Raw genomic sequence first — 24,990 nt, 5'->3', positions numbered from 1 at the left:
TTACGTGTGATTTTTTTTTTCCTTGAGTGAACTGAAAAAAAATCTTCCGCCACACACTTAAAGTGTAGTTTTGCATTTAGAAAAATCTTAAATACTTATATTATATTCCTATTTAGAGACCTGTCTAAGATACAATCTATCTTTCTCTGTTCTCTAGAAGACAGGAAAAAAGCATATTTAAAAATAAAATAGAAATGCATTGACGGATATAACATTTAATGGAATATATTACAGATAACATGCGATGTAACAAGAGAAACGGTTGATAATAACGTTCCACTGACACTTTTTTGATGTATAAATTATGCCCAACAATTTCCCTAATTGTCCTTCTCCTCCTCTCAAATGGTTATTTTTCAGAGGTGAACAACATCCCTCATAAGATAGGTCAGATTCTACTCGCCCTCTAAACTTGAGTCACCTTGAATTCCAGCAAAGTTGTGGACTTGCACGGCTAAAAGTGGAGAAATTTCTGTTTCTTTCTTCTTTTCACTAAAAGAAAGCCATCGATCATATTTGTCAATATGTTGTGGGTCGATGGTTCCACTTTCGTATCGGTTTCCTTCATTGAAGCAGTACGTAAATGTCGGGGGTTGGGATTAGAGAGAGTCAGTTCACAAGCTGCGCACACCTAACACTTGAACATGTCACACAGCAATTTCTCCATAGAAGTATTTCCTATGGTCCTGTGGAAGAACAGGGCTTCTATCCTTTCTGAAGGGACGTAGCGAAGACTTGGTAGCATCAGCAACAAACGGCCAAATCTGAGAACAAATAAAAAAAAAAAAAATTAAGAAATGAAATTTGAATCACTTCATTTAAAAAAAACCATCAAGCAATTAGCAAATTCGCAGTCCTTTTTAGTTAGCATGTTAAATTTAAACAATACATTAAAATGCATAAAAACTTTTATTAAAAAAAATAATCAAAACCCTAAAAACAATTACTCGAAAAATGGGCACCAGTTAGATCAGAGATAGATAAATTACAGCTTGCAAGAATTTATGGTGTAGGAAGTAATTTCATATGGCCAGTGGCGATGCTGCGATTTTGGTGGTAATCAAACCTTTCATCAACTTCTAAACTGGTCCTTCTCTGAGCAGTAAGGTAATGTTTGTTGAAGTTTCACATGAAAATATAGATCGACGTTTCTTCATAAACGGGTTTTATCGGAGTTTTTCCTGTAATGTTTATTTTAAAAAAAGATCCGTACTTCCGATTTTAATTTGTTTTAAAAACAAGTTGACTAAGCGGTTGGTTATCTTCGGGGTTCTTGAGGCGCTTTGGTTTTCATATAATATATTAGTTCATATGATCTTTATTGTATATTATGTGAATACAGATATGTGTTCACATGCCGATTTACATGTGCGATCTGAAAACCTGGAATAACTTATAGTAGAAATCCTACTCCCTCCACATAAGATAGAACTACGACCAAGTAGATGTTTATAAAAAAACAACAAATCGCGAGGGTGACCGGCCCGTAGTCATTTCAAAATCTTCCATACCCCATATAAGAATAATTACCCACCCTTAGAGGATTTTTAAACATCTTTGGATTGTTTCAGATATACTTGTAAGATGTAAATTTTAAACGAGCAATCAAATAGGATAATTGTGGAAATACCACACTTAAGAAAGAGAAAAAAAAAGATAAAATTAGGATGTGTCTTTTTAAAAATTACTTTTGAGAATGCTGCGTGTTTAATGCAGATTCTCGTGATCACATTTGTTCCTTTAAATATGGATGTTTTAATGAAATAATACAAGAAATTTAAACCATGGACTGGCTAACTCTTCTCACGACATGACAGAGTTGCGATGAAAGATACCCCACGTATCCCAAAAACTGCTAAGTAAACCTTTTAAAAACTAACAGCTAGTTTGTATTCTCTTCGCTTTCTGTTCTTTCCGTATATGTTGTTTCCTTCTAAATTAAGATTATTATTATTCATGATACAAAGTTTTTCCATCTCTCTTTTGTATTTCAGACAAATCATCTTTTGCTTTAGCAACACAGTAGTTTTCCAAACACTCGACACCACAATTTCTGTTGTCCTCTTCTTCAAGATCATCATTAAAAGCAATATTTTCCAGTCGTGTTTTCAGAGAAACTCAAAACAGGTGTAATGTTCTATTTAGCTTCTTCGTTTTTTAGCAAAGGAATTGTCGCCATTGCTCTTAGTTCAGTTACATGTTCAGCTGGAATTTATGGTGATTGAACTCCTAAACGATCATAATTCGGTTCAGCGTGTTTCAGGACTAGATCTGTTCCTTGTACTTTGTCATTTATTCATACTGACTTGCTTCATTTTGACTTAATGACTATAACGATTTATGACTATAAAATAACGGTATGTTGATATTTTAGTTCGATTGAGCTACACTGTGATGAATGACCAGCATATAATCAAATTGTCTTTTCGTGGTGAATTTTTTCTTAACCTTCATAATCATCGCTGAGATATGGAAAGTATTTTTCTGCTTTATAGCATGCTATCATAATATAAAATTTGCGTCTCTGTCACAAAATAATAAGCTATCTCTCCTGTTAGGGTGGGAGAAATTCCCATTTGTACCAAAATAATTGACAGGCAGACATGGCAGACATTTATATACGATAAGTTCGCAATTGGACGACTCAACTATAAATTATCTACTGTTGCTTATTATAAAGTCAAATTATGACACCCTTGTTGGAGAGTTTGCCCGAATATGTTGGTGCTTATCTTCAACAAGCTTGATACAGAAAAATTCCGCTTCACTGCATAATTCGGCCTTACTTATACCGATACCTCGTGCTGAACTTTCGATTTTTAACAACGCAAAGAAATCAGCTTACATTATCTCTCTATACATTAAAAAAGTTTTCCTCCTAGTGATATTTATTGGAGCGAATGTGAGAAGAGGGCGAGGCAGTTATGTCACTACAAATGCAGTTACGTCACTATTAATTATTGACAACTGCCTCCATAACGTTCACCAATCTTGTACACGTGCTCCATTGTCTAACATTTCATGTTCCATTGTAACATTCTTTTGTATGTTAATGAATATTGTATATTTGTAAATATTTTAAATATTTGTACAGTTTGAAAAACTTTCAGTTAAATATTTTTGTACTGCTCTTTCGGATGCAACAATATTCCTCAAAAGGCCTTTGGCTAAAATCTATTATTTGGATACCACTTGTCACCTGTCGTAGAGCGGAATGATTGTACGGTCGAGTTCTGTGATTGGGTGATTATTGTGAATGCGTTTTTTTTTCTGATTATTTTGTGTCGTTTAGGAGGGGGGTGCTTAGCTTAGGTAGGATGTTTATTCCCCCTCTCCCGCTGTTTTAAAATCGGAAAACGAGCTCCCGTTTTAAAACAACGGCAAGTGGAGGCTAAATACCCTAGGCATGTCAACCTAGGAGGAAAGGGATGGGACCAAACAGTGAGTGGCACCTGCCAATCACTGCCTTCTTACTGACTTTTAGTCGAAATATGGAGTGATGCCCAAGATCTGAATTTTTACCAAGCCTTTTCCTAAGTGACCTATGTAAATGCAGGTAAATACTGTAATTACATAGTGATATTTATTCGACCTTGACAATGCTGCACACTACAGATGCACAGGTAAATAATTACATAACTCATTTCCCGATTAGAAATCGATCAGTGCGTTTCGACAGATGTGTCTTTTATGTAGAAAAGATTTGACTTACTCGTCGTATCTCTACATATTACGTAGAAAAGCGTGTACGGGGGTTAGCGAGCAAAGCGAGCAGGGGATGCCCCCTAGTTATTGTTAATATTATTATATTATTGCTCTTATATTATTTCTCTCTGATTGGGGGTTCCACCTCTTGATGGGTATTGCTACCAAGTACACAGGGTGGTTGTTGTTATGTCTGGTGTTACTGTTGGTCGAGGAACGCTCTGACTGTCCTACAGGTGTTCAGGATTGCGATATTCTGGAATTCCTTGTAGGTGTTCGCTGGGAGACCTATTGCTGCAAGGCATTTATGTAGGGTCTTTGTCACCATACCTGCGGTTGACACGATGATTGGGATCGTCGTTACTTGTTGCATATGCCTGGTGCTTGTGTGTGTAGGTGAGCTTCTTGTACCAGTATTTGTGGATGTTATCTATTCATGGAGTTCGCCAGTTGTGAGATTTGTCGATCGTCTGTTTTACTTCTTCCCGAATCTACCACTCTCACATCTCTTGTCCGTCCTTGATTTTCTTGCGTGCTAGTTCTATCCAGGGGGCTCGGGTGTTATATCTTACTTCCCTGCTCCATAGGTTTCCCCAGAACCCCCCAATCGTCTTCTGCTCGGGTGGTCCATTTCCTTTTTTCCCGTCTTCTCCGAGACTCCTGTATGGTCTTTGGTCCTCATCAAAGATTCGGTTGTTTATTTTCTTTCTCTTTGGTTGTTATTTCTCTTCGTATCTGCGTAGTCTCTTGCTGAGAGCGAGGAGGTTCTGCTTCAGTGTGTCCAGGTACTCTCCTATTCTCTGATTGTTTGTCTCATGTTTGCTGTGGGTGCTCTCTCTCTTGAGGATGCTATTCACTTTTCCAATCAATTTCTTACTCTTATTACCCCATCGTTAGTCAATTGGCCTATCTTGATTCTCACATCTTCTGCTGAAGTCTTCTTTCCCAAGCTGGCGATTCCTTCTGTTTTGTGTTTCCTTCTGTTTAGTCAATTGGCCTATCTTGATTCTTACTTCTTCTATCTTCTGCTGAAGTCTTCTTTCCCAAGCTGGCGATTCCTTCTGTTTTCGATTCTTCTGCTACTAGTCTCTCGTTTCTCTTCCGTTAATCTTAGTGGCCGCTGTGGCAGCACAGTAATCGGCTGTGTGGATGGCCTCCTATGTTGCGAGGTAATGTGGTATTATTTTCCGATTGACGGTCTTGGACTCTCCACAAGGTTCTATTGGGCCTCTGCATCACGTGGGTCTTTATGGGTTCCATTCCTTCAAATTCTGTTAGGGCTTTCCACTCGTCCTCTATTCGGGATATCATGACCTCGTCGCTTTCCCTTCAGCTGCTGTGGGTTGTATTTCTTCTTGCTCTTCCTCCTCTAGTTCCGCATTGACCTGCTCTGGTTCGGTGGTGGTATGTCCTTCCGCATTGACTATATTCTTTTGTAGCTGATAGCTCACGTCCTGCTTGATTTTTTTCAAGATTGTAGGAGCTATCAGGTTCTTCGTGACGATGATCCTTCTCTGGTCCACTATTCGCTGTTCGGTGACCTGAATATCCGGGAATCGTTCCGGCCACTTGGTATGTAGTCTCACCTGTTGTTATTTCGGCCTCCAGCTTCGTTATTTCGTAGTATGCTTGCATAATGTACGTATTCATTTCGACGTTCCACTAATGTGTTGGCATTTTCTTCCTTCCTGGGTAGTCACTAGTGCAGCTGCGCAGGAAGCACTTCCGGTTGGTGGGGCTGGATGGTCTTGCGCTCTCTTGTGGTAGCCATACGGGGAGCAGCGCTGCTTGCTCTACTGTCTTCCTCAGGAGACCGTCTCTGATTTTTCGAGCTGATCCCTCCACTTAAGGCTTGAACACGAGTGACTTTATCCTGCGCCATATTCGACGCAGTATGATTAATATTTCTCTGCAACATGGTCCATCTCTGTAGGTGGACCTGTTTAGCTTCGGCTTGTGTCCAGTGTAGTTTTCGGGGGTGATACCAGATGGCGCCACAATCTTTCTTAGCCACTCCTACCTTGGCATGGAGCAACTTTCAGGATGTTTTATTTATTTATTACTATTAATTTATATATTATGATTATTATTATTCTAATCTATTACTATAATTATATCGGTCTCCCAGCGTGATGGAGCCGCGTTCTCTTCCGCCAAGGCGGGACTCGAACCTGGCTCCATCAGGCTGGTAGTCCAGTGTCGTAACCACTGTGTCGTAACCACTGGACCCCCTCATGCCCCATTTTACTATTATTATTATTGCTCTTATATTATTTCTCCCTGATTGGGGAATTTCACTCCGTGACGGGTATTACTACCAAGTACACAGGGTGGTTGTTATGTCTAGTGTTACTGTTGGTCGAGGAACACTCTGACTATCTTACAGGTGTTCTGGATCGCGACTTTCTGGAGTTCCTTGTAGGTGTTCTCTGGGAGACCTATTGCTGCTAGGCTGGATTGAACAGTCTTTGGCATCATACCAGTGGTTAACACGATGATCGGAATGGTCGTTACTTGTTGCATATGCCACATCTCTTTGATCTCCTGTCTTAGGTTTTCTGCGTTTTCTGGAGGTTGCCAGTAGGCACACCGTTATGTCAATCAGATAGGTAGCATTTACCTTCTTATCGACAAGGGATATATCCAGTCTGTTGTGCGGGATTGTCTTTTCTGTTATTATGGCGCGGTCCCAGTACAGTTTGTGGGTTGGGGTTTCTAGTACGGAGTTTCCTGGGGGTTCGTACTTGTAATACGGTACACTTTCTTTTATCAACTAGCATTTCCTCGCTAGCTTCTGATGTATCATCCTGGCTACGTGTCTGCGAATGTACTCAGTCTGGGTGATCGCCTTGCATAAAAGATGTGTTGGATCATTTCTGAGGCCAGGTGGCATCATCATCATGTGTCATCTGACACTCCGGGCTTCTTGGCGATGTGTTTTCTATAGTTTCTGGTATTGATTAACTGCTCTTCGATGGCGAGCATGAATCCTTCAGTCCCGGAGAAGAGCGTCCCGCTCGTGAGCCATGCATTGGAAGCAATTTTATCTATGTGGTCTTGATGGAGGTTATTGTACTGTCTGCAGTGAAGTGTCTTCTTTGCCCATCCCTCCGTTCCCTCCATTCAGCTTTGCTTTCAGCAGGCTTCTGAGTCTCTGGTAGTATTTTTCAGTCAGGCAGGCCTTGCTTTCCTCCTTGCTGTAACTGCTGAGCCTACATCATCCCCTTGTATTTGTAAGTTTCTTCCTCTGTCATGGCTACGATCTCTTTACCAGTCTGCCGTTCGTAGTTTCGGCCGACTAATTTCCACTGATTCAATCCATGGATCTCGCATTTGTCTTGACCACATTCCATCCTGATATCATTGTTGAATTCTTCGGTGATCCGGAGTTGTTGTTGTTGTTATTTGGTTTTTAGGAGCATTAGCAGCTAAGGCCATATTGCTCCGGGATATGCGGTGGTCATTCCCTGAATGACCTTTCCGCATCCTCCGTATTTGGTGGTGACGGGCTCGAACCCCGGTCTAATCAAGAAGCGTGTGCTACGCACTGCTGCTCCTTCCCACCTGGCTACGGAGGCGCCAAATCCGGAGTAGTTGCTGAAGTTGTTTCTCGGTTGCCGCGTAGAGCTTGATGTCATCCATGTGCATCAGGTGGGAGAAGGTGTACAGATTTTTCCTTCCTTCTTTAAGGTTATATCCATGCTTGATGTTGTTGGAGCATGGTGGATAGCGGGTTGGGTGCTAAACAGAACCACAGTGGGCTCAACAACAACAAACTATTATTTTTGGGCCACTCGAATAATTGAATTCATTTCCCTTGCATTATGTAGTATGTCCGTAAATTGCGTGAGTTGTATGGTCGATTTGCCTGTATTTCTGCACGAAAAAACCCCAGTTGCCGGGGGGGGGAAATCTTGCTATCTACGTCTTCGACCAACTAACTCAACCACTGAGTGAAAAAAGCCCATCAAAATTCCTCGCCTTATCGACGGAATTCGAACCCGTGCCTTTTCAACCCGGTGTGGGGAGGACGGTGACGATACCACTGTGCTACTCGCGCAGACTCCACCACAGTGAGCTCAGGGCATCTCCCTGTAAGATTCCTCTTCTGATGGAGATCGACCTGGTTGTGGTGTTCTCGACCTTGATGGTGGTGCTCCAAATTTCGCCATAATTGCTTCTAGGAAGTTTGTCACTGTCAGATTGACTTTGTAGATCTTCAGCGTCTCTGTTAGCCAGCTATGAGGCACGGAGTCGAAGGCCTTACGGTAATTGATGTAGGCTGTGTACAGGTTTCTGCGCTTCTTGTAGGCTTGCTCTATGAGATCTGTTGAGGTGTATAACGCCTTGAATGGTTTCAGGAGGAAGAACGCTGGTGGGATTCTTCCTCTTTCTCAGATTAAAAACCTGAGCGGGCAATAAACTGAAATTGGGGAAAGACAGTTGTAGAATACATGTGCGGAAATTTGCCTTTAGCCAGCGGGTAGTTCATTGCTGGAACAAACTTCCATCTATTGTTGTGGATGTTGATAACTTAAATGAATTCAAGGAAGAAGTGGGCAAACGTTTGGAGCGAATGGATGGGTGAAATGGGAAGTGATATATTTTTTTTTTTTTTTTTTTGGTTGATGCTCTATACGCATGCTTTATCGCATCATATGCCTCAGCTAATGCTAATAACTGCGACATCTATGGTTAATTGCTCCTTGCACTTGCATCATTTGCTCATCCGTTTGTATCCTTTCTGCTGTTCGGCCATTTTGCTCTGACTCTCCAAGTGGTCTGATATCTTCTTAGTTATGCATCGTTGGGATACAGGTGATTGACATGTATTTCGCCGGTTTTTTGTATCTTGGTTTTTAGCCTTCATATACGTGATTCCTGAGTGTGAAACTCTGCGATTGTCTCTGGCTGCTTTATCACTCGGGTGAGCTGCTCTGGTAGGTGCTTGTGTGTGCAATTGAGCTTTTTGTACCAGTAGTTGTGGACGTTATCTGTTCCTGGAATTCTATCCAGGGGGCTCTGGTGTTATGTCTTACTTCACTGCTCCATATGTTGCCGCAGAACTCCTCGATCGTCTTCTGCTCGGATGGTCCGTTTCTATCTTTTACCATCTTCTCCGAGACTCCTTTAAAAAGCTTTTTTGGTTTTCATCGAAGATCCACTTGTTTATTTTCTTCTGAGAGGTTTATTTTACTCTTTGTATCGGCGTAGTCTCTTGCTGAGTGCGAGGAGGTTCTGCTTCAGTGTGTCTTAAGTATTCTTCTATTCTCTTATTTTTGGTCTCGCGCTTGCTGTGGACGCTCTCTCTGTCTCGTGAGGATGCTCTTCACTTTTCAAATTAATTTCTTACTCCTATTACCCCGTTGGTACTGGGTTAGTTGGCCTATCTTGACTCTTAATTCTTCTATCTTCTGCTGAAGTCTTCTTTCCCAAGCTGGTGGTTCCTTCTTTTTTTTTTTTTTTTTTTTGGTTCTTCTCTCATTTCTTTTTCATTGATCCTAGTGGCTGCTATGGCAGTACAGTATATTGCTGTGTTGATGACCTCCAGTTTTGCACCATTGTTGTCGGGGTTCTGTGGTATTATTTGCCGATTGGGTGGTCTGTGACTCGCCACAGGATTCAATTGGGTCTCTGCTCTGGGATCACATGGGTCTTTTTGGGTCTATTTCTTCGAATTCTGTTAGGGCTTTCTTCCACTCGTCTTCTATTCTAGATATCATGACCTCGTCTCTTTCCACTTCAGCTACTCTAGGTTGTATTTCTTCTTGCTCTTCCTCCTCTGCGTTCGTGATATCCATATTCTTTATTCGTTGTAGTTCATTGCTCACGTCCTGCTTGATTTTTTTCTAAATTGCAAGTGCTATCAGGTTCTTCGCGACGATGGTCATTCTCTGGTCCGGTATTCGCTGACCTGAATATCCGGGAATCGTTCCAAGCTTGGTATGTAGCCTCGCCCTGTACATTGTCATATCAGTCTCAAGCTTGGTTATTTCGTAGTATGGTCGCATGACGAACTTATTCATTTCGATGCTTCACTTCATGCATTGGCATTCTCTTCCATCCTCAGTGGTTACTAGCGCAGATGCGCAGTACACACTTCCAGTTGGTTGGGCTGGATGGTCTTGCTATTCCATTGTGGTAGCCATATAGGGAACAGCACCACTTGCTCCACTGGCATCCTTGGGAGATTGATTTTTCGAACCGACCCCTCATGCCTGAGACCGGAACGCGATTGATTTTATCCTACGCTACACTGGATGCAGTATGATTATTTCTCTTCGACATCATCCATCTATGGAGGTGGACCTAGTTAGCTTTGGCTTACGTCCAGTGGTAGTTGTTGGGATCTGCACGTGTAGCACAATGGTATCGTCACCGTCTTCCTCACACTGTGTGGAAAACGTCCGGGTTCGAATCCCGTCAACGCGAGAACTTTAATGGGCTTTTTTCACTCTGTGGCTGAGTTAGTTGGTCTCAGGCGTAGATAGCAAGGTTTTTCCCCATAAACTGTGGTTTTTTTGTCCAGCAAAACAGACAATTCGGCCATAGAACACACGCAATTAACAGACATAAGACACAGCGCGGTAAATGAATTTAATTATTCAGGTGACCTAAAAACAATATTTTAATATATATATATATTTTTTTTTTTTTTTTCCTTTTTTTTTTTTTGTTGCCTCAGCCGGTACTTCCACTTTGGGGAGACCTGCTGAAGCGACTTTCGTGATGTTTTTATTTTATTTTATTATTTTTAATCCTTATTATTATTATTCTGATTTGGTACTATTATTATACCGGTCTCCCAGAGTGATGGAGAGGCGTTTGCTCCCGCCAAAGTGGATTACCAGCCTGATGAATCGGGACCCAGATTCCAGTGTCTTTACCTTTACGTCATCGCGCCGCTTATTATTATTATTATTATTATTATTATTATTGCTCTTATATTATTTCTCCCTGATTGGGGGATTCCACTCCGTGAGAGGTTCTGCTACGAAGTACACAGGGTGGTTGTAATGTCTGGTGTTACTGTTGGTCAAAGAAATCTCTGACTATCCTACAGTGTTCAGGATTGCGACTTTCTGGAGTTCCTTGTAGGTGTTCTCTGGGAGACCTATTGCTGCTAGGCTGCTATGTAGGGTCTTTGGCACCATACCGGTAGTTGACACGATGATCGGGATGGTCGATACTTCTTGCATATGCCACATCTCCTTAACCTCATGTGTCAGGTTCGTGTACTTCTAAATTTTTTCCTCATGGGTTTTCTGGACATTGCTAGTGTTTGGCACCGCTATATCAATCAGGTAGGTAGCCTTTTTCATCTTGTCCACAAGGGTTATGTTGTGCGGGATAGTTTTATCCGTTATTATGGCGCGGTCCCAGTACAGTTTGTGTGTTCGGGTCTCTAGTACTGCCTGGTGTTCGTACTTGTACTATGGTGCACTTTCTTTGGTCAACTGGTATTTCCTCGCTAGCTTCTGATGTATTATCCTGGCTACCTGGTCGTGTCTATGAGTGTACTCAGTCTGGGTGATCACTTTGCACCCCGCGGTGATGTGTTGGATTGCTTCTGAGGCCAGGTGGCATCGTCGACATGTGTAATCTGACATTCCGGGCTCCTTGGCGATGTATTTTCTATAGTTTCTAGTGTTGATTACCTGGTCTTGGATGGCTAGCATGAATCCTTCATTCTCGAGGAAGAGCGTCCCGTTTGTGATCCATGCATGGGAAGCAGTGGTGTTGATGTGATCTTGATGGAGGTCATTGTAGTGTCTGCCATGGAGTGTCTTCTTTGCCCATCTTTCTAACTTCGTTTCTTAAGCTGTCTGGGCGAGAGGGGTTTCCTCGCTTAGGTTGAGTGGGGTATACCACTTATCTATCTTCCTTATGTCCTGGTGGAGTGGTGCTGTGTTGTTCTCGAAGTAATCCTTCAGGTTAACTATCGCTGTTTTCTGTTGCTTTATCAAGTCTATCAGGCCCCTTCCTCCCTCTTTCCGAGCTATTGTTAGTCTCTCTTCTGTTGACTTCGGGTGGTATTGGCGGCTCTTGGTCATCATTGTCCTTGTCTTTCGCGTGATATCTTCTAGCTCGGTGTTAGTCCAATCTATGGCCCCGAAGGTGTATGTTAGTACTGGAGCTGCATAGGTGTTTATGGCTTTAACTGTGTTCCCTCCGTTCAATTTTGCTTTCAGCAGGCTTCTGAATCTCTGATGATATTTTTCGGTCAGGCACATCTTGATTTCCTTGTGCTCTAACTGCTGAGCCTGCATCATCCCTAGGTATTTGTAGGTCTCTCCTTCTGGCATATTATCTCTTGTATGTCCTTCGTTTTCTTCCATTCTACTTCTATCCAGGGTGCTCTGCTGTTATGTCTTACTTCACTGCTCCAGATATTTCTCCTGAACTCTTCGATCGTCTTATTCTCGGGTAGTCCGTTTCCTGCTTTTTCGTGTTCACCCAGTTTCCTGTAGAAGGCTCTTTGTCCTCATCGAAGATTCGGTTGTTTATTTTCCTGTGGGCGGTCTCTTTGTATCGGTGTAGTCTCTTGCTGAGTGAGAGGAGATTCTGCTTCAGTGTGTCCAAGTATTCTCCTATTCTCTGATTTCTGGTGTCATGTTTTCTGTGGACGCTTATTATTATTATTATTATTATTATTATTATTATTATTATTATTATTATTATTTGTTTATTTATCGGCAAAAAGCTGACCACCCCGGGACGGCTATGTGCCAGTATGTTGTGCTGTCTTGTGTTAAAAATATAAAATTCAGTAATTTGGCATTTCTCTCACAGTTACCTAAATCTAACTTTAAATACTGACTAAAAACCAACGTTTACTGGCAGTTTAAATGAAATATCACGCGTCTGAATCTTTCGAACAAAGTTTTATAAAATGATTAAACATGTACAAAAGTAATAAAGCAGCTATCTTTCTAGTTTAATACACTCATGAGCCTAAACGTTGTGGCTACCTACCTACCTAATAGCAGGTTGGACCACCATGTTACCGTTTTAACCGGTGTGGCGTCGACTGCACGAGACCATGGAAGGAGTCCTCAGGTATCCTGGACAAGCTAGACAGAAGGACGTCCCGGAGTTCGCAAAAGAAGCGAGGCACTGGTGTAGCTGGCGAATACTACTTTCCACTGCATTCCACAAAAGTTCTATAGTATTGATGTCTGGGGTATTTGGCGGCCTGAGAAGCACATGAAATGCTGGACATGTGGAACCATTCCTGTACAGTGTGAGCCTTATGACACGGGACGTTGTGTTGTTGAGAGAGCTCAGCCCTGTCTGAATAGACGGTCATCATGAAAGGCAAAACTCGGTGCGAAACAATGCTGAGGTAGGAACTGGCAGAGAGAGAGTATGTTCAATGGGGAAGGGGGAACCCAGTGATATCCACGAAAACATATCCCAAACCATGGTACCACTGCTGCCTATCTGTTTTCATCCAAACCTATATATTTCCATGTGTTCACCTTGCTGTCCGGTACGCACCGTTTGTCGCCATGATGGAACCGGTACCTTGATTCATCAGATTAGGCTACTCTTTTCCAGTTGTTCAATATCCAGGAATGGTGCTCCCTTGCTCACTGAAGGCGAAAATATCAATGAAGGTCTGTCATCATGGTCACGTGAACAAGTCGCCCACTGTACTTTTATCCGCAAAAGCTTCCGCTAGATGGTGTGTTTGAAACATTTCTCTTTGAGGGATCATAAGCCTTCTGTTGTCTCAGACTGCACGTGCCACCCGCCTTCCACCTCGATTCGGCATGACGGTGGGAACCCACCACTACAAAGCAGTGGTGGCTACATTACACGGGCTTCGTACTGATGAAATGACAGTGCATGTCGTCACTATATATTTGCTGGGCTGGCCAGTTGCGTTATTCCTAGGTGCTGTGGGATGCTTCCAGTCGTGGAGACAAGGGTGTTCATAATGTTTTGACTCATGAGTGTATAGTTTAGACCTATATGAATGTCAGGAATCGTAAACCAACCCATCAATTGAATTTTTGGTAATTTAACTTATCTGATGGCCTTCACATTACCTGAAAGGGTAGGTGGGATGTTGTGTCTTTACATGTTGTTGCAACATTAACTGTGCCTGGTCCTGAAGACTTTCTACTTGATGAGAGTCTTTTAAACCTCTGGCATCTAAAAGACAAATTACGAAAGAGTCATAAATTCACTGTGATTCATTAGAAGTTTTGGATGAGATATAAGTAAATATCTGTTTACTTGATGATGTGAACTAGTTTCTGACTACTGCTCCAATCAGAAACTTCCATGAAGAGCATCATAGTTATAAGGTATATAAGAAGCCTTTTGCTCGATAATAGCAAGCCACGTGGCAATAAGCCATCTAATTAATTGAAATTTTCGACAGAGAGGAAAATGAAACAAACAAAAAAAAAAAAAAAAAACAGGAATTTACAAGACAGAGAATAGAACAGTTCCTTTTAACAATTACACGATCTGGAATCACGACCAACTTAAACGCATGTATTACTGTGTCCCCGCATTTGATCACTCGGTCACGCAGAAAAATTAGTGATATTACCTCATAGAAAATAACTATCACCCACGAAATTTCGTGGGTGATAGTTATTTTCGCGTAATTTTTTTTTCAGAAAATTCATAACAGAACTCCATAATACATACAAAATTCATAACAGAGCGCTACATAAGAGAATTCCTAACAGAATGCTACAGAACAGAATTCCTAACAGAGCGCTACATAACAGACTTCATAACAGAGCACCACACAACAGACAAAAAATTTTGGGATATACAAGTAGTTAACTCTGAGGGTAAAGGAATTATAATTCTCCGTAAAGACCATGTTGGACCAAAGTATTATCATTGGACAAATATAAATATGGAAGCATATTTATTTTATGGTAATACATATGGTAATTTTATGGAAGCTTGACGTTTACTTTGTCTTGACAAGATTTTGAAATATTCCGGAAGCATGGGATGGTATCCTCTACTTATTTGCTGGAATTTGATAATCTCACCTGCAAAAAGAAAATTGGCTCCACATTTCTCCAGAACCTATGGGTCGAGATGGGACGAACTCTTCAGAGTAGAGATGATGATCCATCACAACAGTTCTTGCTATGGTGCGGCTGCAATAAGACAAGCTCATCGACACGCTCTTATGGGGAAGGCTTTCCAGCTCAGTGAGAATTATTCCCAAATCAAGTAATTACTGCTCTCTGTGCCAGAATACGCTCCTAAGTTGGGCATATTACACCTTTCTAGGGTTTGTTTCCGATTCTCCCTGCTGTGATAATATCATATTATTTGGGCCACCCGAAAAATATATTCCCATGTGTTTTATGTCCGTAAAATTGCGTTTTCTGTGATCAATTTTCCTGGTTTTCTGGCCCATCTTGGATAGCACAGTTGGTAGGATCGCCGTACTCCCCACACCGGGTAGAAAAGACCTGAGTTCGAATCCCATCGAAGACAGGAGGAGTTTTTATGGGTCTTTTTTCACAACATGATCGAGTTAGTCGGTCACAGACGAGGGTAGAACGGTTTTTTCCTCCCGGAAACTCGGATTTTTTGTCCAGTAAACAGAAAATTGACATCAGAACACACGTAATTTATCTACAATATACACGAAGCAATATGGCCTCAGTCGCCGATGCTTCTAAAAATCCAACAACAACCTGTTTTGCTGGACGAAAAACCCTAGTTTCCGGAGTGGTGGAGGGAAGACCTTTGCAGTCTACACTTAGACCGACTAACTCATCCATGGAGTGGGGGGGGAGGACAGTGATTATAACCACTGTGCAACCAGCGCTGAACCTCTGCTGTGATTGCGACTTTAGCCGTGTTACTAATTAAATTACATTTTCTTCCATCAGCCTGACCAAAGAGGATCTTGTTTACTCAATAAGCAATCTTCTAAACAAATGCACTGTCGAACCCGATGGGTTTCCTCTATTCATGCTGAAATTTGCAGCCCATTTATAATAGATCCCCACCTGCTCACCTTCAACACGATTCTCTCATCTCTAGCTATATATTGCAAAGCGTATACCAAAAAACAACGAATAAAAATCTATTGAATGAGTAAATCTCCATAGGATGCAATATGCTAAAAATCTTTGAGAGAGAGATTACAAAAAAAAAAAAAAAACCTGCAGCCATTAGCAATCCACTACAGGATGGAAGCCTCCTCAACGATTCGCCTTGAGGGGAATGGACCATAATCTGCTACGCTGGTCCACTGGAGGTTGGCTACGGAGGCCGCGAGAGAATGAAATGAAACGTAATGAAAAATTGTACGCAAACCGCACATATGGATGTACTTTGTTGTGAAAGTTTCCGTAGCGCAACCGGTTGGCGGTTAACCGAAATGTTCGTAGTTCTAATCTAACCGGTGGCAGGAGTTACGTTTTTTTTTTTTTTTTTTTTTTTTTATTTATTTATTATTATTAGTCTCTGAAAAAAGTCTGCGCGGGTAGCACAGTGATATCGTCACCGTCCTCCCCACACCGGGCGGAAAAGGCCCGGGTCCGAATCCCGTCGATGACGCGAGGAACTTTAATGGGCTTTTTTCACTCCGTGGCTGAGTTAGTCGGTCTCAGACGTAGATAGCAAGGTTTTTCCCCCAGAAAACTGGGTTTTTTCGTCCAGCAAACAGACAAATCGACCATAGAACACACGCAATTAACAGATATAAGACACAGCACGGCAGATAAATTTAATTATTCGGGTGGCCTAAATATAATAATAGTAGTCTCTCAAAAAAAAAAAAAAAAAACCGGTGATGTTTTGTCATCTATTATTGTGAATGGTAAGGAAACCCTAGACTGGAGCTTGTAAATTAATGCCATTTTGGACGGTTTGCTCCATGAGGACACTGCCTCCTGTGAAAACACCATCGAAACTACAATGAGATTAGATCACTTATCATAACATATCTTATCATCCCGCGCCGAGACTCCATTTTCGGATATCGAGCTGGAATCTGCTCTCTCAACCTTAAGGGATGGAAAGCGTCCTGGATAGGAACTCCTTGAGGTTTCTGTCCTTAAAAGATTCTGGAAAAATTACCCGTTAATAATATTAAATCTTATGAATGTTTGTGTCTTCGGGGTTATTCCCGTTGCCTTGGAAACAGGCCAGACTTAAACTTCTTCTTAACCTTTGACAAACCCTCCAATGATCCAGCCTCTTACAGACCCATTGCTCTGTTGCCCATCCTTGGCAAAGTCCTAGAAAAATTAATTGTCTCTCGTTTTCTAAAGTACTATATAGATAGAAATCTAAGTTCCCCACTTCAATTCGGCTTTACCTGTGGAAGGTCTTCTGTTGATGCTATTTGTCAGGTTCTGAATACTGTTCAAAATTCCACTTCTAAATATGTCCTGGGTCTCTTTGTTGACTTCAAAGGGGCATTCGACCCCTTTTGGTGGCCGAGTGTCCTGGCGAGGTCCAGAGAGGCCGGGATCTCTGCTCCCATTTACCGCCTCCTTTCGAATTACTTTGATTCTCGCAGCATCACAGTCACTTCAGGATTTTGTTCTGTCACAAGATCTGTAACTAGGGGTATCTGTAACCTCAGGGCTCGGGGTGTGGGCTAGAACATGGTCCTTGATGGGTGGCTCTCGGTTGATCGAAACGACATCCTTCAGCTCGCTTACGCAAACGACCTTGTTAATCTGATTTTTGGTAATTCCCGCCGGGAGCTTGAGCACAGAGCAAATGACGTTCTCGAGGACTTGAATATCTAGTGTCAAATACATAAACTTCAAATCTCGACTAATAAAACAAAACAAATGTTGCTAAAGAGCTTCCTTGACGTGAATAGACCACCTGTTATTAAGCTAAATGGAGAATTGATTAGGAGCACTAGGCAGCATAAATACTTAGGAATTTATTTGGATGCCCGTCTTAATTTTAATTATCATGCAAAATATTTACTTCAGAAAATAAAAGATATAATCTATAAAATTATTAAAATTACCAAGAGTACTTTTGGTGTAAAGAAATCTTCTATTAAATTATACTACTCTTGTATATTTATACCAATTGTGTGTTATGCGGCTGGGGCCTGGGGATATAGAACTGGTAATTCCCTTGTTCAAAAATATCTTACTCGAACACAAAGATTTTTTCTTCTCGCTGTAAGTAGAGCTTGTCGAACTGTCTCTACAGCTGCTCTCCAGGTCCTCAGTCATCGATTGCCAATCCAATATGAAGTAATGTTACATTATCTTTTATATTGTAGAAGAATAAATGTTCCTGCGGTTGTAAATGGTTTTACTTATAATACTAACTTACAAGAAAATGTAGACATTAAAAGAACGAGAAATGAATGTTGTAGAGCTTGGCAAAATACTTGGTATACTTCTATCTTGGGTAGGGAGAACTTTAGGTTTTTTTCCCGAGGTTGCTGATTATTTTCTTAAATGGACTAGTTCAATCCTGGCTTATATGTTACGCTTCTATATACCGGTGATGGCAGTCTTAACTCTAAATTGTTCTCATTAGGATTAAGTAACACTCCTCTCTGCAGTTGTACTCAAGAAACTTTTGAGCACCTCGTCTTTCATTGTCCTCTGTATGATGATTTAAGACGGGACTTTCAACTTATCACAAATGTATTCGATTGCTCTGAACTGCCATGATTAATTAACTGTACTGAGTATTATGCTGCCTTCTCCACCTATGCGGAGAAAATGTTTAAACGGAGGAAAAGAATTCTTACTCCTGAGGTTCAGTAAAATACTAACTTAATGTTAATTGATAGTAAATGACCGCCGTGTGTCGGTTGGTTGGAAAGACTTTACTGGGTTTTTTGAATTTTAGGTGGAAGGGTTTACAGCCCTTTCTGTTGTTTTGAAAACCAGAAATTGTAACTACTCTTTTGAAGTATAAATCTTTGTAAGTCTCAGCCGATTGTTGGGGACTGATCACTTTGGTTTGGTTGTAGACTGTTTCCGTTTTTGGATTCTCTAACCCGATGTATTGATCAGTCTGCTGGACTCCGAAGCCCAGTGTTTATTTTGTATCATTGTACTGTATCATTTATGTATCATTATCATTGTAAATAGCCTTTATGTATCGTTACGATTGTAAATTGTCTTTATGTATCATTATCAATACCCTTTATATATCATTATCATTGTCAATAGCCTTTATGTATCATTATCATTGTATATAGTTGCTTTAAATTGTACACAATGTATACTGTTACCTTTTAGCGGGGCATAGGGGAAACACTGGAGCCCGCAAAAATTTAATAAAATACTTTGAATACTTGAAAAATACTTTGACAGTCTCTCAATGTGTCTGCGTGAGTAGCACAGTGGTATCGTCACCGTCCTCCCCACACCGGGTGGAAGAGGCCGGGTTCGAATCCCGTCGATGACGCGAGGAACTTTAATGGGTTTTTTTCACTACGTGGCAGAGTTAGTCGGTCTCAGGCGTAGATAGCAAAGGTTTTTCATGCAGCAAATCGACCAGAGGACACACGCAATTTACAAACATAATGCATATATAAGAATTTATGGGTGGCCCTAATTTAATAGTTTGAGTTTTTGAGTCTCTCTCAGTGTAACCTGATTTTTCAACATATTAGCTTTAGATTTAAGTGCAGATAACCATCTTATAATTACCGTATACCCATCACGAAAGGAGCGTGGGCATGGTTATGATTGCCTATTATCATATTTTGGGGGAAAGGTAGTGAATGTAAATTCCACTAATCACATGGAGCTCTTTGACTTCCTCTCTTCGACATTTGACTGTCTTCAGGCCAACTTTCCTAACAGTAAGTAAATTTTCCTTGGTTATTTTAATGTTTACAACTTCAGCTGGCTTCCGTTTTCTAGTCACATGGACCCAGCTGGTCGAGATTCTGAGGCATTTCCAAGGTATGGGTTGTGTTAGGGTAGCTAAGAAAACAGGTGCAAAGAACAAGTGCAGGTACACTTGCGTGTACACCAATGCTAGCAGTTTGGTAAATAAATTTGATGAATTTGAGGTATTGCTCAAAGCATCAAAGGCGGATATTGTTGGGATATCAGAGACGTGGTGTCACACAGATATAAGTAATGCAGAACTGGAATTTGGGGAGTACAGAAAGGATAGACAGGATAGGCAGGGAGGAGGGGTTATGCTATTAGTTGAAAAACACATAAAATCCAAGGAAGTGAAGCTAGTCGACATCGCTGGACAGTGCAGTGTCGAGTCAGTTTGGTGTGACTTAAGTATTGGGAGATCAAAATTTAGAGTAGGAGTGTGCTATAGGCCTAATGACTCTGATGAGTATTATAAGAAACTGTCAGGGAAATAGAGTGGGCGAGTAAATCAGAGAGTCTTATAATGGGGGATTTTAATTTCCCGGATATTAACTGGAATTTGTGGATTGGTCACTCACACACTAGCAAGGCTTTTGTGGATTTATTGGATGATTGTTTTCTACATCAGCATGTTCGGGAGGCAACTAGAGGGAGTAATACTCTTGATTTGATTATCAGTAGTGATTCTTCATGCATTAAGAATCTGTAGATAGAGGAACCACTAGGTGGCAGTGATCACAGTGTGCTGAAGTGGGATTTACTCAAAGAGATAACTACAATCAGGGGTAAAGGGAATGGTTATTGCTTTCGTAAAGGCGACTACGATGGTCTGAGACAGTATTTAAATTCTATATAGTGGGACCAACTGATGATGTTACCAACAGCAAATTCAAAATGGGAAGCATTCAAAGAACTTATCTTGGAAGCTACTAGGCTTTATATACCAACTAAGAAATATTGCTCAAGGTTTGGGCCTAAATGGATGTCAGATGAACTAATGAGACATATGGCAGAGAACAAAAATGCATGGGATACATATAAACTAACACGTCACACAGAAGTCTATGATAGATATAAGTTGATCTGTAACCAAGTTACAAAGGAGGTTAAGCAGGCGAAGGCAGATTACGAGAAATCTTTGGCAAGGGATGCAAAGAAAAACAGCAAAGAGTTCTTTACTTATGTAAAGTCTAGAAGGAAGGGGATGAATCAGATTGGTCCACTTGATATCGATGGTTCAACTGTTGATGATCCTGCTCAGGTAGCTAACAAACTAAATGAATATTTTGCATGGACATTCACACATGAGAAGTTATTCAGCGAGGGAAATGCCAGAGGTGCATTCAACTCTGGCAGTAAGCTAAATAATCTTGTAATAACTGAGAGTAAAGTGGAGGAGAAATTGTTGAAGATAAACAAAAGAAAGGCACCTGGGGTGGATGGGATCTATCCAGTTATATTAAAGGAGGCAGCAAAGGAAGTAAGCAAACCCTTAGCCATAATTATGAGAGCTTCCTTGGATTCAGGGGAGGTACCCGTAGACTGGAGCTGTGCAAATGTGACCCCAATTCACAAAGGTGGATCAAAGGCTGACACAAGTAATTATAGACCTGTGAGTTTAACTTCTATTCCAGGAAAATTAATGGAGGCACTGGTTAAAGAAGCACTGTAGGATCATCTAGACAAGACTTGAGTTATAGCTCGGACACAGCATTGTTTTGTTAAGGCGAAGTCTTGCTTGACCAATTTGATGGATACTATGATGCAGTCACAAAGGAACTGGATGCAGGGAATAACTTTGATATTATATACTTGGATCTTAGAAAGACTTTTGATACTGTTGCACATGGAAGACTGCTGCACAAATTGGAGCAGTGTGGCACTGGAGGCAAATTGCTGCTATGGATAAAGGGGTGGTTGAGGGGGAGAAGACAGAGAGTGGTAATCAATGGACACTGCTCATCGTGGACTAATGTTATTAGCGGAGACTCTCAGGGTTCAGTGTTGGGTCCATTATTATTTTCTCTATTTATAAATAATATTGATGATGGTATATCAAGCTTAATGTCCAAGTTTGCAGACGATACAAAGGTTGGCACGGTTGTTAAGGACACTACTGACGCTATGCCGCTGCAACAGGGTCTGGAAAGGTTGAGCAGATGAGCTGAGAGGTGGCAAATGAAGTTTAACATTGACAAATGTAAAGTACTACATATGGGAAACTGCAACCACAGAGCAACGTATCACCTCTGTGGTACTACACTGACAGTGGTAGAGAATGAACTAGACGTGGGGGTAATTGTGCAGGCAGATATGAAGTTCTCTGAGCAGTGCAGACGGTCTGCAAGAGTAGCTCATGGTGTCTTATCAATGATATACATGAATATTTCTAGCAGGGATAAGGAGGTGATTATTCCCTTGTATAAGGCAATGGTTAGGCCACACCTTGAGTACTGTATACAGGTCTGGAGGCCTCATTTCAAGAAGGATGTAGAGCTTCTGGAACGAGTACAAAGAAGGGCAACAAGATTAGTGAATGGAACAAAGGGTTTCTCTTACGAAGAAAGGCTTAAGTTTTGCAAATTGCAGTGTCTGGAGACCAGGCACCAGCAAGTGATCTGATAGAGGTGTATAAAGCCTTGAATGGTTTGAGCATGCTCAATGCTGATGGGATTCTGCCTCTTGCTCAGAATAATCACCTGAGAGGGCATAAATTCAAATTGAGGAAAGACAGATGTAGGATAGATGTGCGGAAATTTGCCTTTAGCCAGCGGGTAGTTGGTTAGTTGAACAGACTTCCATCCCTTGTCGTGGAAGTTGATAGCCTAAATAAATTTAAGGCTCTGCTGGACAGGTATTTCGAACGAACGCAGGAGTGAAGTGGAAGGTTTTTTTTTTTTTTTTTTTTTGGGCTGATGTTGCATAAGCTTGCTTTCTTGCATCATACGCATCTACTAATGCTAATGTCAGTACACAAATTGTTCATTTACCTAACAGAATACCAGACAATCCTAACCACGCAGACAACACGCTTGATCTTTTTCTCATAAACAACCCTTCTAAGTACACCGTCAAGGTGAGCTGTCCTCTAGGCACATCAGATCACAACTTGGTGATGGTCTCTTCTCCAGTGGAGCCTTTCTCTCGTGATCATTCTCAACCTCGTGTTGTTTGGCATTACAATAATGCAAAACTGGATGAACTGCCAGATTTTGTTTCTTCTTTTCCTTGGTCGGATTACTGTTTAAATCTTCTGATATCAGCGTTTTCTCAGATTGTGTCAGTGAAATTATTCTTGTAGTGATGAAATCTTTTATTCCACACTCCACCTTAAAATCTTGTCCTTTGTCTAAACCTTGGTTTTCCAATGAATGTGCTAAGGATGTTCAAGTTAAGAATGTTGCATATCGCCATATCGCAATTTGTTTGTATCCAAATCTCCAGGTTCATTTTCTATACCAAAGCTCGCAACAATTGTAAAGAAGTTATTAATCAGTCCAAACTAGATTTCGAATACGCTAAGAGTAGAAAACTTGCTTCTTGTCCAAATGGTAGTCGAGCAATCTAGTTTCTTGCCAAAGATATTGGCCGCAACTTTTGCCCATCTCTGTATTGCGACTTCAGCGAAAGATAAAGCTGACTTGCTAGCATCCTACTCTTCTTCCAACTCGTGTATTGATGATCATGGTAAACCACCTACTACCAATCCTAGTACACTCCATTCAGTACCTCCTGTGGTCTAACGGCAAAAGGATCGCAGAAGGATTTTGAACAATCCTGATGCTAAGAAAGCTCCAAGTCCTGGTGATATTTCTCCACTTGTTCTCAAAACCTGTGCACCTGAACTTATTCCTGTTCTCTGTCGCCTTTTTTCACACCCTTGTTCTAAACGTGTTTTTTCCCTTCTGCTTGAAAATTTGCTCATATCCAGCCAGTTCCTAAAAAAGGTGACAAATCCCTCCCATCCAATTATCGTCCCATTGCATTTACTTCTATTCTTTCTAAAGTAATGGAGAAATCAATTAACCGCCAACTCTTATACTATCTAGAAACTTTCCATCTGATGAATGAACGCAGTATGAATTCTTCAGCGTCGATCCACTGGTGATATTCCAAAATTCTGGTGATTCCAAAGTTCTGGCTTATGCTACCCATCTATGGACAAATTCAATGGAAAAGTTTGGTGAAACTCAAGCAGTTGCGCTTCACATTTCAAAAGGCATTTGATGGCGTTTGGCATAAAGGTCTTCTAAATAAGCTTCCATCTGATGGTTTGCCATGTTTTTTGTAATTGAGTATCCAAGTTCTGTATGACCGCTTACTGCGAGTGACGGTAGGCGGCTCTCTGTTTTCTAATTTCTCCACTAATGCTGGTTCCCCAAATTTCAGTTCTTTCTCCCCCTCTGTTCCTCTTGTATATTAATGACCTTCTTCCATTGGCGGAAATCCTCTCCATAGTTTTGCTGATGATAGCACGTTGCATTCCACCCTCCTGTTTTCAGAAACTTTGCCCTGCACAAACAGCCTCAACTTCTCGAATATCCATTACCAATTGCTTAAATGCTGATCTCTGGGTAATTCTCAAGCGGGGCAAGGACAACTAATTGGATTTCAATCCTTTTAAAACTCAGTCCTATCTTATATCTCGCAAAAACGATTCTTCTGCTCCTGTGCAACGTGCACAGGAGCTTCGACGACACTCTGATTGCTAGGCAAGATCATATATTTCTATTAGGGATTACCCTGACTTCTAATCTCTTTTGGCATAAGCACATAAATATTGCTTCCTCTGCATATAAAAAACTAGAGTTTCTCCAACCAGCTCTTCACTCTGTACAAATCGCAAATCTGCCCTACCATTGTTCCCACATCTGGGGCGGTGTCCCCAAAAACTCTCTGAGGCCTTTAGATTCCATTCAAAAGCGAGCAGTTAGGCTAATTAATGACTCATCTCAATTATCTAATAGAGTCTCTCCACTCTGTCTCGTAAATATTCTGTTTCTGCTGTATGCCTTTTATATAAATACTTCCATGGCACTGTTTTGAATTGAATTGATTCTATGATTTCCGCTCTCTTTTCCAAAGTAGTCCAAACTTTTGCTGTCCAACTCCAAACACACAGAACCAACTTTTATTCTTCCCCATTTATTCATTGCACTTCCGATTTCTGGAACAACATTCCTTCATACATATTTCCTGAAAATTACAACCTACAGAAATTCAGTTTAATGTCTAACAGTTGTCTCCTTTCATCTTCTCAATGTTCGGCCCACCCATGCACGGTACTAAGCATTATAGGTTCTAATACCTCCCGTGTTTGGGGTTTTCATAAAAAATAAAATTGCTATTTTCATAGCCCACTGCTTTGTCTTTCATTAAGGATCTGTTCTGGTTTTAACACTATATGCATTCTTGACAGAATTCGTATAGGAATGTTAAAACTATGCTTCAA

General features: G+C 41.0%; 1 protein-coding gene across 1 annotated transcript in view; it reads right to left on the bottom strand.

Annotated features, from left to right (window-relative positions):
- Positions 1-563: 563 nt before the first annotated feature.
- Positions 564-24,990, bottom strand: part of LOC150091612 (photoreceptor-specific nuclear receptor-like) — a 196,000-nt gene continuing 171,573 nt past the window's right edge. The window contains exons 6-7 of the mRNA XM_090369127.1: positions 13,761-13,866; positions 564-764 (exon numbers count right to left, since the gene is read on the bottom strand). Of these exons, the coding sequence (XP_090225253.1) occupies positions 632-764; positions 13,761-13,866 (239 nt within the window). The 3' untranslated portion in view covers positions 564-631. The remainder of the gene's footprint in view (positions 765-13,760; positions 13,867-24,990) is intronic.

The sequence above is a fragment of the Mastigoproctus giganteus genome, chromosome 1 (genome assembly GCF_048544385.1).
Source record: "Mastigoproctus giganteus isolate SK-2022 chromosome 1, ASM4854438v1, whole genome shotgun sequence".
NCBI lineage: Eukaryota > Metazoa > Arthropoda > Arachnida > Uropygi > Thelyphonidae > Mastigoproctus > Mastigoproctus giganteus.
Note: the sequence above shows the minus strand (reverse complement) of the source record. Positions and strands in the feature narration are given on the sequence as shown.